This window comes from Pteropus alecto, unplaced genomic scaffold (genome assembly GCF_000325575.1).
Source record: "Pteropus alecto unplaced genomic scaffold, ASM32557v1 scaffold135, whole genome shotgun sequence".
Taxonomy (NCBI): Eukaryota; Metazoa; Chordata; class Mammalia; order Chiroptera; family Pteropodidae; genus Pteropus; species Pteropus alecto.
Genome location: NW_006438076.1, coordinates 4,166,865 through 4,181,310, shown reverse-complemented (window position 1 = coordinate 4,181,310; position 14,446 = coordinate 4,166,865). Strand labels below are relative to the sequence as shown.

Here is a 14,446-nt window from a genome sequence, read left to right as displayed (position 1 = left end):
CCGGCAGGCCTGGTGAGCGGCCGGGAACTGCCGGCGACACCGAGTAACCGGGCGGGCCGGGCTCCGTCGCGCTCCGGGGTTCCGGGGCGGGGTCCTCCTCCGGCTCTGGGGAGTCCTGCAAGGACACGCGCCAGGGTCAGCGGACAGCGGCCCGGTCTGGAGGCGCCCTGGTGTCCAAGAGCGCTGAGAAGACCGAGGTGATGGAAATAGTTCCCTCCACACTCCCACCTCCTGGAAGGTGGCAGGCATAGGTCTGGATTTTCTTGCAATACACGACATTTAGCGTGGTGCTCAGTAAATGTTGAAATGCATTAAGTGCAGTGCTTTGTCCCGTTAGTCTCTTTCCTATCTTGATGGAAAGCACCCCATGAACAGAGTTAGTTGTGGAATGTGGGGAAATCATCAGAGTTGGTGTCCAAAGACTTAGGTGGGATCCTAGACCTGCAACTTATTTCCTTGTTGGATACTGGGCAAGTCATTTCACCTAAGTCAGCCTTATTTTTCTAATCTCTGGAGTGGGGATGACACAACTATTTCTCAGGTTATTGTGAGTGCTGTAAAGAGATATCAATATAGTATGGCTACCTAGCACCAGGAGGTGGTAGGGGGCTCATTGGTGTTTGTGAGGCACCCACTCACCTTGTCCTTCAGGATATAGAGTGCCATGGGGTTCTTCCGCTCCTGCTCTCCACTTCGGGGGAGGGTGTCTGCTGCACAGGGCAAAGAATGGGGTGGTTGACCCAGGTATAGAACCCTTCCCACAAGCCAGCACCTAGATTCTGCTTCCCAAGCGGCCTGTCAAGGATGCACAGGTCCCGGTAGGGCAGGTCCCGGGGCGGCTCAGGCGCTAATCCCCACCGGGCCAGCCTCATCCTGCTTGCGGATCACAACCTCCTGCCACAACCTCCTGCCACAACCTCCACCAAAGGATTGGCAACACCTAGGGTCCTACCTTGGCCGCACCTCTCCCTGTTCTGTAGTCTTCGGGCAGTTGGTGGAGGAAGGGGCCCTGCAGAGCTGGCTTCCTTGTTGCCCAGTTCTGCCTTTTCCCAGCAGCCCACTGATCTGAGTGCCGATGGGATGGGTGAATGGGCAGCTGGGAGCTCACCTTCTGGTTTCAGGCTGTCATCGTTCTGATCCATATATTCCAGGGAGTTTTGCTTTTCCAGCTTTCTTTTCTTCCTGCAAATCAACCCAGCACCCCATGAACAGAGCTACTGAGTATGAGCAGGAGGAGGTCTGGGGATGAGACACAGCGGGATTTGATAGCTGTAAGAGAAGCCTTGTAACAGAAGGATGAGCTGGAATGAGTCACACCTAAATTTGCATCCTAAGTCTGTCGCTATCATTGTGGCTGTGGGCAAGTCATTTAAGCAATCTGAGTTTCAGTGTCCTTATCTGTAAACTGCAGGTACTCATACTTACAAGGCATCACACTAACCACAACCACAGTGCCTGGCCCATGAAAGGTGCCCTGCAAGCGAAACCATTATTAACAGTGCTGGGTTGCCAGGGGTTGTGAGTGGAGGAGGTGGTTCTGTACACAACACACACAGTGGTGAGATGGATCTCCTGAGAAGAGGTTCAGGGCCCTGAGGGGAAAGACATTTAAAGACTAAGAAAAGAAGAGAGCTTGGGGTTGGGATGGCTTGAAGAATTAGGGAGCTCGGGATGTGGAACTTGGGGAGTTACCCAGACTTTTTGGAGGGTTTCCAGCATGCGCAGACTGTCACCAAGGTCACAAGGAGGAAGATGCCTCCTGTGGACAAGATGATATAAAGGGAGCTTCTTCCTAGGGAGAGAGAGAGACAGAGATATGGGAGAAATTTCAGAGGAGGCACCAGGTGTGGTGAGGAGAGCTTCCTGCAGTGGATGGAAGAGAAAAAGAGCCCCAGGCAGTATGGCTGGCCCATGGCAGAGTTTGCCCAGAGCCCACTTCCCACCTGTTGCTGTCTTCCACAGAGAATTGGCTCATCTCTGCCTCTCTCTCCCTCTGTCTGGGATGTCTGTAGCCCCTCATGGGCACCCGACTGTCAGGGTTTTGTGTCCTAAGGGAAGGCAAGCAGGGAGACTCACTGTACACGGTGATCTTGATGGGCAAGCTGCGGCCCTGGCTGATGGGGTTCTCCACTACGCAGCTGTACAGGTCATCGTCCTCCATGAGCACCCTGGTGATGGTGAGCACCTTTTGGTCGGGGGACAGGAGCATTCGCGAGTCATTGAGGAGGGGCTTGCCATCCTTCAGCCAGGTGTAGCTGGGCTTGGTGCCATTTTCGTGTGAGCAGTTCAGGGTGAAGGCCTCGCTGAGCTCCAGCACAGTGGTCGAAGCCACTAACACCTGCGGCCTCGAAATGGGCACTGAGCCCAGGGGGTGGGGAGTCCGTGAGCCATGGGACAAAAAAGCTTCTCCCTTCCCCTTCTTAACTCCCTACCTTCCAACACAGCACAACTCCATTTGTGGTCTGAGAAGACCCTTAAGAGATCATTAGTCCAGTTCTTCACCATTGTCCATCCATCCATTCACTCATTCATTCACTCACTCACTCACTCACTCACTCACTCACTCACTCATTTATTTACCAGCTATTTATTGAGCACCTATTAAGCACAGGACGTACAAAGCTGAACAAGACAGCCATAGCCCCTGCCCTCATGGGCCTTCCCGTCCTTTCTTCTCAAATACCTTTCTAAGATTTCTTAAACTGAGCCAGCCTGAAACAAAAAAGCCTAAGTACGACTGTCTAGTTTCAAATATTGGCTCTATCCCTAGCAGCATGACTTAATAAGTTATTCAACCTCTTTGTGCCTCAGCTTTCTCTTTTGCAAAATGGGGATAATGATAATAATATCCCTACATTATTATAAGCATTAAACGAGTCGATATCTGCAAAGCACTTAAAATAGTTTCTGGCCCATAGTAAGCCCTCTATACGTGTTAACTGTAGCCTGTCTGCCAACTTCTAATATCCAATTGGCTCACTCTCAGCAACCAAGTGGCTTTTGTGCTTGTTCTCCCAGGGTCTAGCCCCAGTCCCAATCCTAGTCCTGTCTCCTTCCCTGCTATAGCACTTTACCATCTACAGTGAGGTTAATGGTCTTCTCCCCGGTGAAGGTGTCATCGGTGATGGAGATCTCGACCTCATAGGTGCCCTCATCGGCCAGCTGCAGGTCGCTGAGAAGCAGGGAGCCATTTTCGAAGAGGCGGATGCGGTCTCTATAGTCAGGCCGCAGGGTGCCAATGACCTCTGTGCCAATGGACTGTACCACGGTCACTGGCTTGTCCCGCTTCAGCTGCCACTTCACCACGGGCTTGTCGCTGCTGGTGCTGCTGTACTGCACAGAAAGCAGGGCTGACTTCCCCACCGTGCCACGGATCAGGCGCACTGGGCTGGTGATGTTCACTCCTTGCAGGGGCTCTGTGAACAGAGGTTCACAGGGAGAGGGCAGCGTCAGGCCTTTGGCTCCTTACCCACTCCCATCTTCAGGTCCTCTGATCTCTTCATGCCTCTGCCTTTTGGGCCCTTCACACCTAGTCAGTCCTTTTTTCTTACCCTCTGGTGCCATCTCCTCTCCCACTGTACCTCCGGGCCCCTCTGCTTCTCTGTCATCCCTCATACCCATCCTATTGCCTGCAGTTCTTCTATCTGTCCCTCTGCCTTTGGCAATTTTCCTCATCGCCTTTCTCTTGAGAAAGATTCCAGCTCACCCATACCCTGTGCGCTCCGTTCATAATCTTTATTGAGTACTTCCTGTGTGCCAGGCACTGTTCTATGACCTTGGGATATATCAATGAGCAAAGCAGACAGACATCCCTACTCCATGTAATTTATAAGTCATCAGACCTTATGGAGAATTTGTCAGATGTTCTTCTTAGTTGGGAATCAGGAGAGTGGGGTCGGGTGGGATGGTGGAGAAAGCATAGGGACATAGATTCACAGAGCAAGGAGTATGTCATAAGACAGTGCTAATAAAGGGGAAGTTTAGGGGCCTAAAGGCAACTGGGCCACCCTCCAGTCAGACCAAGAACTTCTTTTATCCTTGTCTCAGCTGCATGTAGAATCTTACTGGGCCTGCCCTGTGCAGAACAGCCCTGCAACTGAGTAGATGGTTTTGGAAATTCACCCAAACTCCAGCCCAGTTTGCATCCCCTACAGAAGAGGCATTTGGAATGGGTAGAACAAAGAGTTTGGGATCAGAAGGCCTTGTAAGATTGTGCTCCACCACTGAACTGGCTGTGTGGATTTGGGCAAGTCATCTCTCTAGGCCTCACTTTTCTCATTTAGAAAACAAGAATAATAATGAGAGCAACTGCCATATCAAGTTCGCAGTGGAAAATCACAAAATGTGTGTCAGTTATTGTTGTGTAGCAAAGAGAACACAAGATTGAGCATCAGAGATTTGGGCCCCATTATTGACATAGGACCTATGAGAAGTCACTTATCTGTTCAGGGCTCAGATTTCCCACAGGTAAAGTGAGTGGTAGTTTAGATGGTCTCATTGGTTTGTTCCAGCCCTGTAATTCTGGAATTTCACCATCCTGTCACCATCCAGAGACACATCACACATTTCAGGGATCTCTTAGGAACTTCGGGGCCAGAACGGATGCTGTTCATTTGTTTCGCCTGGCCTTGTAGAGTGGTACAACCACACAAAAGAGGGTCTTCTGGAGGATTGCAGTGGGGAACAAGGCTGAATTTAGCTGAATAGACACATACATGTCAGGTTCTTGGTCTCTCTGTGCTCCCAGCTGCTTCATATTTATTTCTTTTCTTTCTCTCCCCTATTTCCCACTCTGCTACTGCTGCAGTTTAGATGTGGGGAAGCTGAGCTGTATCTTTCCATTCCTTATTCCTCTTCTGGTGCTCAGAAGACCCAGACCAAACCAGGAGGCAATTAAACTAAAAGGTTTGTTGTGGAGATCAAAGCAAATTTAACTTAATAAACATATTTGATCCATTTTTAAGACAAGTGCTTTGTTAAGTAGCAAGCTCATCATTTTTAGAAGTGGTCATGGAAAGACCAATTGATTATTCTTTTACCTCTTTGTGCCTCAGTTTCCTCCTCTGTGTAATAAGGTGGTGGGACCTGATGGTCTCTGAGGGCCTCCTCAACTCCGATATTCATTATTTGCCAGGTATACTAGAATCATAAAACCTTAAGTATTAAGGAAGAGGCTACTCTAATGATTAAAGCTGTCATATGTGTGAATATTATATGCTCATTATTAAGAAGAGTCTTAATTTGGGGGAAGTAGAATAGACAAAATCTATTTTCAAATACTTTTTATTAAAGGTATTTTGTTCCCATAAAACCTTATATAAAAATGAAAAGAAATGAAATCTAGTTCCAGCTCACCTGACTTGGTAGAAGAGGTGAAGGATACCAGAGTCCTGTCCTCCGCAATAACTTGGGATGCTGCTAGGAATCCTTATGGCCCTCGCTATCAGACTGAAATCCATTTGACCATGTGATCTTTAAGATTTCTTCTAGCTCTAGTTTCTGTGATTATTTAGAGGGATTTCCTGCCTAGCGATTGCTAGATCCTGGACTTGGCTTGATGTAGAAAAAGCAAGCTTTCAGATTTTCCCAAATAGGCAAATAAACTTTGGTCTGTATGACTTGAGGTGGCCCTGAAAAAAATTGCTGTGCTTCATAAGGACATGACGATGATGATCAAATAGTTGGAGAACATCTACTCCTCTCTCTCAGGACTCAGTCGAAGCAGTGGGATATGCACATGAGGGTTCTATGTGCAGAGCCATCCTGGAGCCTAGGAACCCCAAGCACCAGACTTTGAGGTTCTTATTTCCTCCTTCCAGGAAGATGCACAGTGACAGTCCCAGCCCCAAGGAAAAGTAGAAAAGATTCCTCCTCTCCCCTGTATCTTCCCTTGGTTCTTCCTTGAGCTTCTCTCTCCTACCAGATACAAGGTCCTAGTGGTCCTTTTCTGATGTCTTTCTCCCCTCAACTCTGCTCTTTCTGCCAATTTCTGGAAGAACTTGATTCTTCCAGATAAAAACACCAGAGAAGCTACAGCATATGGATTGCCCCAGGCCTCACCCTCCGCTAGATGGGCACCTTCCTCCTGGGGGGAAGGGGAATCCTTTCTACTTTTCCTTGGGGCTGAGACTGTCACTGTGCATGACACGCAGGGATGTATGTATGTGTGTTCAGAAGTGAATGGAGCAGTTTTTCTCAAAAGCTGACAAAGAGAACATTTTGCTGAGCAAACACTGTTTCTCGAAACTCTTGCCAAAATTGGAGTCTGTATTAAATTCAGGGTTCCACTACTTTAAAGGGACACAGAGAACTGGGACAGTTGCCAAAGCAGGACACAGAAATGAGGCAAGGGCTAACAATTGTGACCCACAGTGGAAATAAAAGGGACTAGGACTATTCAACCTTGAGAAGCGATTAACTTAATTATTGTCCTCAAGTCTCTGTGGCATCATTATGTAGAAAGTCTCTGTTCCCACCGGAAGATGAATGAAAGGAAATTGACATCGCAGCAAGATGTGCCTATCAATTTAAACAGTGCCACACTGGTTCAGGTAGGTGGCCCTTGTCAAGTAGGAATTTGACCTGCTGTGTGACACCAAGCAATGTCAAGCTTTAAAGTATAAAAATGTGTCTGCTGATAGCCTTGGGTTTCTTTAATAGCCTCTTCCTTTAAAGAAACTATCATCTACTCATTTTTGTGTGCTCCTTTTTGCTTGGCAAAGATCACCAGTATTTGCCTTAAATTTACCTTTTAAAAGTGTCTACGAGCTGGTGCCAAACATGTATTCTAGGATTTGGTCTATTTACACCTAATCCATGCTCTCTACCACCATAGACCTCAGTTATATCCCTTTTTTTATATGAAGGTTTTTTGTTTTGTTTAGATCTGTCTTCATAAGAAAGTCCCTCCATCCCTTCGGCCATCAGATATACCCTTTTTCTGGGCTCCCTCCAACTCTATTATTTCTTTTTTGAGGAGTGATGACCAAAACTGCATACAATATTCCCAAGGAGGCATACAGCATGGTTTTCTTAAAACAAACAAACAAACAAACAAATTTACTTTCTGCTTTTGGTTTTTAATATCCTTCCTGGTGAATGACACTCTGAGAAAACATGAGGAGTGATGACCAAAACTGCATACAATATTCCCAGGGAGGCATACAGCATAGTTTTCTTAAAACAAACAAACAAACAAACAAACAAACTTGCTTTCTGCTTTCGGTTTTTAATATCCTTCCTGATGAATGACACTCTGAGAAAACACGCTCCCTCCTGGAGCAGTGTTGTATAGGAACCTCACTGAGTGTGAATGTGTTGGGGTTATTGCATTATATCCTTATGTTGTTGCCCCGTTGGGACCTACAAGGGCCTATAAGAGTTTGAAAATATTTTAAGTGTCAGTCACTCAGGAAAGTAAGAGAAAAGCAGGGAACAGACATTGTGAAGAAGGCCCTTAGGAACCAGAATGGTAGGAGTCTTGGTAGTTTTTATCTACACCCTAAAGAGTGTAGATGTTCAGTAATGTGCACCCAGCTAAATAGTATTAAGATAGCACACAGAGATTACCATGTTTTAGATTGGAACAGTCACTGTTGTTAAGCTGCCAATTCTCCCAAACTGACTTAAAACTATAATATAGTACCAATCAAAATTCTAGGAGGTTTTTACTTTGCGATATTGGCACAAGGATAGACAAATAGATCAATGGAACAGCATAGAGGCCCACAAGCAGACATATATAATCATTCGACTTATGACAAAGGTGGCACTACTGTGTAATGGGAAAAGGATTTTTTCCCCAATGAATAGTGCTGAGCCAAGTATGAAAAAAAGGAATCTTGACCCTTACTTCTCACATTACACAAATATCAGTTCTAGATGGATTGTAGATCTAAATGTGACAGGTAAAATGATAACATTTAAAAAAGAAAACATAAGAGAATATCTCCACAACTTGAGAGCAGACACAGATTTATTAGGCCACAATAGTGTGGTACCCATAAAGGAAGAAAATGATACATTGGACACAATAAAAGTAAGAGCAGTTCACCAAAAGACTGTTAAGAGAGAGAAAAGGCGAGCCGTAGAGTAGGAGATATTTGTAATACATATCTATCTTATAAAACACTCATACCCCAAATATATTTTTTAAACTCCCACAAATCAATATTTTTTAAAAAAATCCAGAAAACTCAGTGGGCAAAAGACTTGAAACAGGTACTTCACACACACACAAAAAGGATTTCCAAAAGGCTAATGAATATATGAAAAAGATGCTTCATTAATAACCATGGAATGCAATTTTAAACCATAATTTGATACCACCTCACACTCAATAGGAGGGCTAAAATGAAAAAGAGGAGACAATTGATGGTGAAGACATACGGCATCTGGAACTCTTATTTACTGTTTGGCCTTATCGACTAAAGCGTAACACACACATATAACTCAGCGATTCCGCTCTAAGGTATATTCCCCTAGAGAAATGTGTATATCTGTTCACCAAAAGACACACATGCTAGAATGTTTTAACAACTCTATTCATAAAGCCCCAAACTGAAAACAACCAAGGTGTCTATCAAAATTGAATAGATAAAGAAATTGTGATATATTCATACAATAGAGTACTCTACAGCACCGAGACGAAACAAATTACAATTTCAACAATATGGCTGAATATTACAAATTTGGTGTCCAGACATAAAAGAATGTGTACATATGATTCCTGAATTGGCAGTTAGGGTACCACTATAACCCTGGCGGGAGGGCAATTGTAACTGAAATAGTATGGGGGTACTTCTGAGGTGCTGAAGTGTTCTATTTCTTGATCTTGGGGGCTAAAAGCTCATCAAACTGTAGCCTTATGCTAAAGTCATTTTCCTCTATGTAATTTTTAATTGGAAACAACAACAAAAAGACAGCACCTACAATGGGGAGGTGATCTTAGATCTAAAAGGATGAAACCCGGGCAAGAGACTTTTTCCGATTGGGTCACGAGAGGATGGAATTGTTCTAGGATCCCAGAGAGTAACATCTTGCAAATCGGATTATTTAGATTTATGGCATGCTGTGTTTGTATCTATAAAATAGTGCCCTAGCCTCTAGAAAAGACTTGTTTGAATTTTCCATGAATTGGGCTGTGCTGAATTGAGGAAAGACTCGTTAGTCCATATTAGGGACAGAACATTAAAGATTGAGTGTTATTTGCTTAGGCTGGCTCGATAGTTGTTGCCGTAAGCAAAGGGATTAAGGTAATTCTCTGGGAGCCAGGGAGACATGGTCCAGCCCTACTTTAAGTGCCAATCTTAAAATCTGTATTCCCCAGCCTCCCTTGCAATTAGGTATGGCCATGTGACTGAGTTCTAGCCAATGAACCAGTGGAAGTGATAGGTGCCACTCACAGGACCCTACCAACCTTTAAAAAATTCTCTACCTGAAAGAAAAGAAGACAAACCTCAGGGTGACCATTGGAAACATACGTCAAAGTTGATAGAGCTCCATCAGCTTGGTTCTTGAAAATCTTCATGGAGCAGAGTCCTTCCTCATCTCAGGCTTAGCCTGAAACTTCATTGTACTACTACATGGTTAAGGCCAAGAACTTAAATTTTGGAATTTATTTGTCGCAGAAGTTGGCATTTTCCTAACTAATATGTTGAAGAAACTCCTTATAGAATCTCAGCACTTTATTGCTCTTGAGTCCACAGCAGAATAATGACCTGACTCTGGACTTACCTCTCACCTGTTATAGGTCATAACTAATATCTTATGAACATAGTTTACATTTAGAACTTTTTGCTGTATTTATTGTTACAGTCTCCCACACTTCAGATCCTTTATCATCTTTTATTTTTGCCTAGTCACACTGACTAACAATATCTTTCTATAATTTTTTCTTTACCATTTGATGACCTGAAGGAGTTTAGGGACATTTATGATTTATATGTTTCATATGTACTTCCTGTACACAATTCAATGTCTCCATATCTACGGCTGTCCTTATTTCCTCAACTCACTGTAATTTCCACTGAGACTCCCCTCACTAAGGCTAACAGTAACCTTTTAATTGCCATATGTAACCAACCCTTTTAGGTCCTTATTATACTAAACCTCTTTGATACAGTTTATACTGATTCTCCAGAAAACTCCCAACTCCTTTGACTTTCTGGACACCACAGTCTTCTAATTCTACTTCTGTCTCTGTGACTGTTTCTTGGTCACCTCAGTGGGATTTTTTTCCTTCTGCCTTCCTCTACAAATCTTGGGGTTACTCAGTGTTCCATTTTCTCCTCTTAGGTGTTATTATCTATTCACATTGTTTTAAATCTCACCTATGGGCTGACAGCTTCCAAATACCTCTCTTCAGCCCTGACGTTCCTGTGCCCCCTACCTTAGGCCATCCAACATTTTCCACAGATGTGTCATAGGCATTTCAATGTCTACATGGACAATATTCATTACCACATCCTCAGCCCTATCCCATTTTTGTTTGTTTGTTTGTTTGTTTAAGGTTTCACACAGAAACCCTACCTGCCTCTCTGTATCCTCCCACTTCTTATCAATCACTAGGTTCTGATTTTCCCTCCAAAATATTATCTCAACAGGTCTCATTCTTTCTATCTTTATTCTAATTCCAGCCTATGTTATTTCTCTCCTGAATTATTGCAATAGCCTTGGTATGGGTTGAATCGTATCCCCTCAAATGCGTATCTTAAAGTCCTAACTCTCAGTACTTCAGAATGTGACCTTATTTAACAATGGGGTTATTGCAAAGATAAGCTAAGATGGGGTCATACTGGAGAAGGATGGGCCCCTAATTCAATATGACTGGTGTCCTTATTAAAAGGGAAATTTGGACACACACATGGGCACAGGGAGAATGTCATGTAAAGACTGAAGTTATGCTGCCACAGCCAAGGAACTGCTAGAAGCTAACAGAGAGGCCTGGAACATATTCTTCCCTAGCGCCATCAGAGGGAGTATGGTCTTGCCAACACCTTGATCTCAAACTTTTAGCCTACAGAACTGTGAGACAATAAATTTCTGTTGTTTAAGCCACCCGCTCTGTGGTTTTTTGTTATAGCAGCTCTAGGAAATGGATATGGTTTTCCTTCTCTATCTTGTTTGCCTCCAGTTTCCCCTCCAAAGCCCCATTGAAGAGTGAGCTTTCCGAAATGCACATCTGGCCCTGCCTGTGCCCAGATTAAAACCATTCGATGCCCTCCTGCTCCACTGTTTACAGACTATATTCCTTAGTGTGGTTTACAAGGCTCTTGCCTAACTCAGATCACACTTTCTTCTCCAGTAAGCATGAATGGCTGGGCTGCTCTTAAACATAGGATACCATTTCAAGCTGTTGACATTTGCCCACTTTCCCAACTATAATGCTCACTGCCACACTTGCCTATTTTTCTCATCCTTTGAAATGTAGTGCGGACATTCCCAGGAGACGTTCCCTGATACTTGCCCATCCCTGCACCATTAGCACCGCTTCCGGATGGGGTAGGTGACCTCTCTCTGATCCTGGGCATCCTTTGCATATCTGACTCGTAATAGTTTCTGCATTTTATTAAAACGATCTCTGCATCTACTCTGCAACTATTGTGAATTCCTGGGCTCTCTGGAACACACACACACACACATGCGCACATACACAGATAAAACAAGATCAATTTTCCAAGGAGTTGGTGGGGTGGTACAGGAGGCAGCTGTCTACGGTGTAGGGAGAGTTATGGGTAGGTTGATGTTACGCCCTAAACCAGGAGTCTCATTATCTCCAAAGCTTCTTATATCTCTCGCTATTTTACACACAAAGAACCCAGGGTGGGGGAGCCGGGGAGGCACAAAACCAAGATTCTCCCACTCCTCCAAGCCCCACCATAATCCTTGGAAAGAATGCTGCTCTGGCCCATGCCGACAAGACATCGCATAAGAAATGGCTCATTGCCCTCCATCGAATGTCCTGAATGCCGTGGGAGCTCCAAAGTCATGCAGCCTTTGAGGGAGGGGGCAGGGGCTGGGCAGTAGGCAACGGAATGAAGAAATACATTCAACACTAGTGCCTGAATTCACTGAGATGCTTCCCAGGGCAGCTGAGCTCTCTCCCCTCCTCCCACCCCAAAGGCATTCTGGCCCTCCACTCTCCCCTCCCTCTCCTTTGAAAGCCCCACTCCCTTCTCCAGACCCTTTCTTACCCTTCTGGGCTCCTACCTGTCTGGATCAGAAGAAGGTAGACAAAAGGAGCAAGGTGCAGGGCACTGAAAGCTCTGGACAGGGCTCCCTTTTCTCTCTTCATTTTGGGTGGCGTTCTCCAGCTCTGGTGCAGACAATTAGCATGATTTCTCCACTCTGGGCACGTCTCTTTGTACCACTAGGAGTTTCTCTGCCCGAGCACAGCCCTGCCAACTTCCCTCTGAATACACAGAGCTCTGTGTGTTGTTGGGCTTGTTCTTTCCTCTCTTTCAGACCTGGCATTTTCTAGTTTCAAAGCCCTACATCCCCAGTTCAGAGGGGGTATCTGCTTAAGAGATCATCTTCAGTGGGGATGCCAACCTGATGGGTCCCCGTGGTTCTAGTTCTTCCCTGGCTACACTGTGCCCACTACCAGGGGGAGATGAGGATTCGGGCTCAGTGGGGACTGGGTTGGGGCACACACTAAATTGGACCTTGTATCCCAACTCATCCTGTCTCCGCCTCACGCTCCTTGTTCCTGAGAAAGATGGTGTGTGCCAGAGACAGACCTGCATGCAATAAGCTCTGAAGAGGGAGAAAGCGAGCTTTCAAAAGGCCAGGGAATGCGAGACTCCAGAGAACTGCCAAAGAAATGGAAAATCCCTGTTTTGGCCCAAAGAAGATTGGAAATGGCCTGAATTCTATCATTTTCATACCCGTCTGATCCTACTTGTGGTTCTTTTTCCTATCGTAGAATTCTATAGATGCTAGGGACCTTTTACCAGAAGCCACTCTGTTCATTCCCCTGCCTCCAGCCTATTTCCTAGAACATGTCAGAGCAAGGATGGAGGTGGCACCCTATTAGCCAGCATCCTGGGCTCTGTCACTAGCTTCTCAGTCTGGTCACTTCCTCTTGTCTTCAGGCTGTGCTGAGGAGAGTCACCCTAGCTCTGCCCTACCCCATCATTACTTCTCACGAGGGCTGTCAGTGGAATGTGTGCCTACTAACAGCTCACACCTCTCATTAACCCTCAATTTCATATCAGTGAAATGGGGAAACTGTCGCCTCCTTGTAGGAATTGTTGGGAGGATTGATGAAGATTTGGTACAGTAGAGTATCTAAAAAATTCTCTTACAAAGATGACATTTTAAACAACAACGACAACAGCGACAACGACAGCAACAACCGGCCTCGTCTTTTTCATTTTTGTAGAGATCTTTATATTGCGGTGAGACCAAAGTTTATAACTCCCCCCTTGGTCGTCTCTATCTCTGATCTTAGTTTTATAAATGCAGTAGTTGTCTATCCAAACATTCTTTTTATATCCCGAAGAAAGCCTGAGTAGGCCAGGTTTCTAGAACTAAAGGTCCACTGCATAGTCTAATGAGCTGAAGGATGGGGAGAAGAATTGGGAGGCATTGGTTTTGAACTTCTCAGAAGAACTCCAAAAAATATTCTGAATAATATAAATGAGATTTTTTTTTCCCTTTTGTATCTTTGTGTCTATGACTTTTTCCTAGACAGCTCAAGGCATTTGTCTGCCTCTGAAAGAGTTTATGTTGTTTCTGCAGGTATACAATGAAAAACAGAAACTCAACATTCAGCTTCTGGCATCTAAAATAGTATTAAGAGTCAGTAGTAAGATGAAAGCTTTGAAAATCAGGCCTGTAGGGGACAAAAGGATATTTTAATTTCTTTTATCTACCCCTTTGATGTTTCTCAGAGCAGCCTGTGGACCGAATCAGAGAGTTCTTCCACAGGACTATAGACAAGTGGCTTCTTTTGTCTGTGATGACTAGGCCTTGAGGCCTATTGTTTGAGGCTACAAGGAGGATATGATGTTCAGGAAATAGCCTGATATATCCTTTTTTTAGCTCAAAAATTATGGAAAGAAATATGTGATAGCGGGAGACCTAAGGAAGATGTAAATTCTCAACATCCCCCTTCCCCTGTCCTAGAAATAAACCTTAGGCCCCTTATACCCATGCAGAATATGCAAGTGCCTGAACATGCCCAGAAGCTCCCTTGAGGGACTCAGAGATGTTGAGAACTGAGATAAGGCTGATAGAAGGATGACAGGGAGCAAAGCACAGGCCACGGCAAGAGCCACCAGCTTCCCTGATGGGAATCAGGTATGTATCTCACCAGACCAGGGAACAATCTAGACCTCATGCAGAGGCCAGTGGGAATCCTGAGAAGACTACATAGGTCTATGGACACTGTCACCCTTTGTTGCCGCAAGGTCACTGAAGGCACGCTACCTATGTTCACCCC

General features: G+C 45.0%; 1 protein-coding gene across 1 annotated transcript in view; it reads right to left on the bottom strand.

Moving 5' to 3' along the window:
• Positions 1–12,698, bottom strand: part of HEPACAM (hepatic and glial cell adhesion molecule) — a 17,557-nt gene extending 4,859 nt beyond the window's left edge. The window contains exons 1-7 of the mRNA XM_025049166.1: positions 12,211–12,698; positions 3,075–3,416; positions 2,077–2,358; positions 1,699–1,792; positions 1,109–1,182; positions 640–710; positions 6–115 (exon numbers count right to left, since the gene is read on the bottom strand). Coding sequence (XP_024904934.1) covers positions 6–115; positions 640–710; positions 1,109–1,182; positions 1,699–1,792; positions 2,077–2,358; positions 3,075–3,416; positions 12,211–12,295 — 1,058 coding nt within the window. The 5' untranslated portion in view covers positions 12,296–12,698. The remainder of the gene's footprint in view (positions 1–5; positions 116–639; positions 711–1,108; positions 1,183–1,698; positions 1,793–2,076; positions 2,359–3,074; positions 3,417–12,210) is intronic.
• Between the last annotated feature and the right edge of the window lie 1,748 nt (positions 12,699–14,446).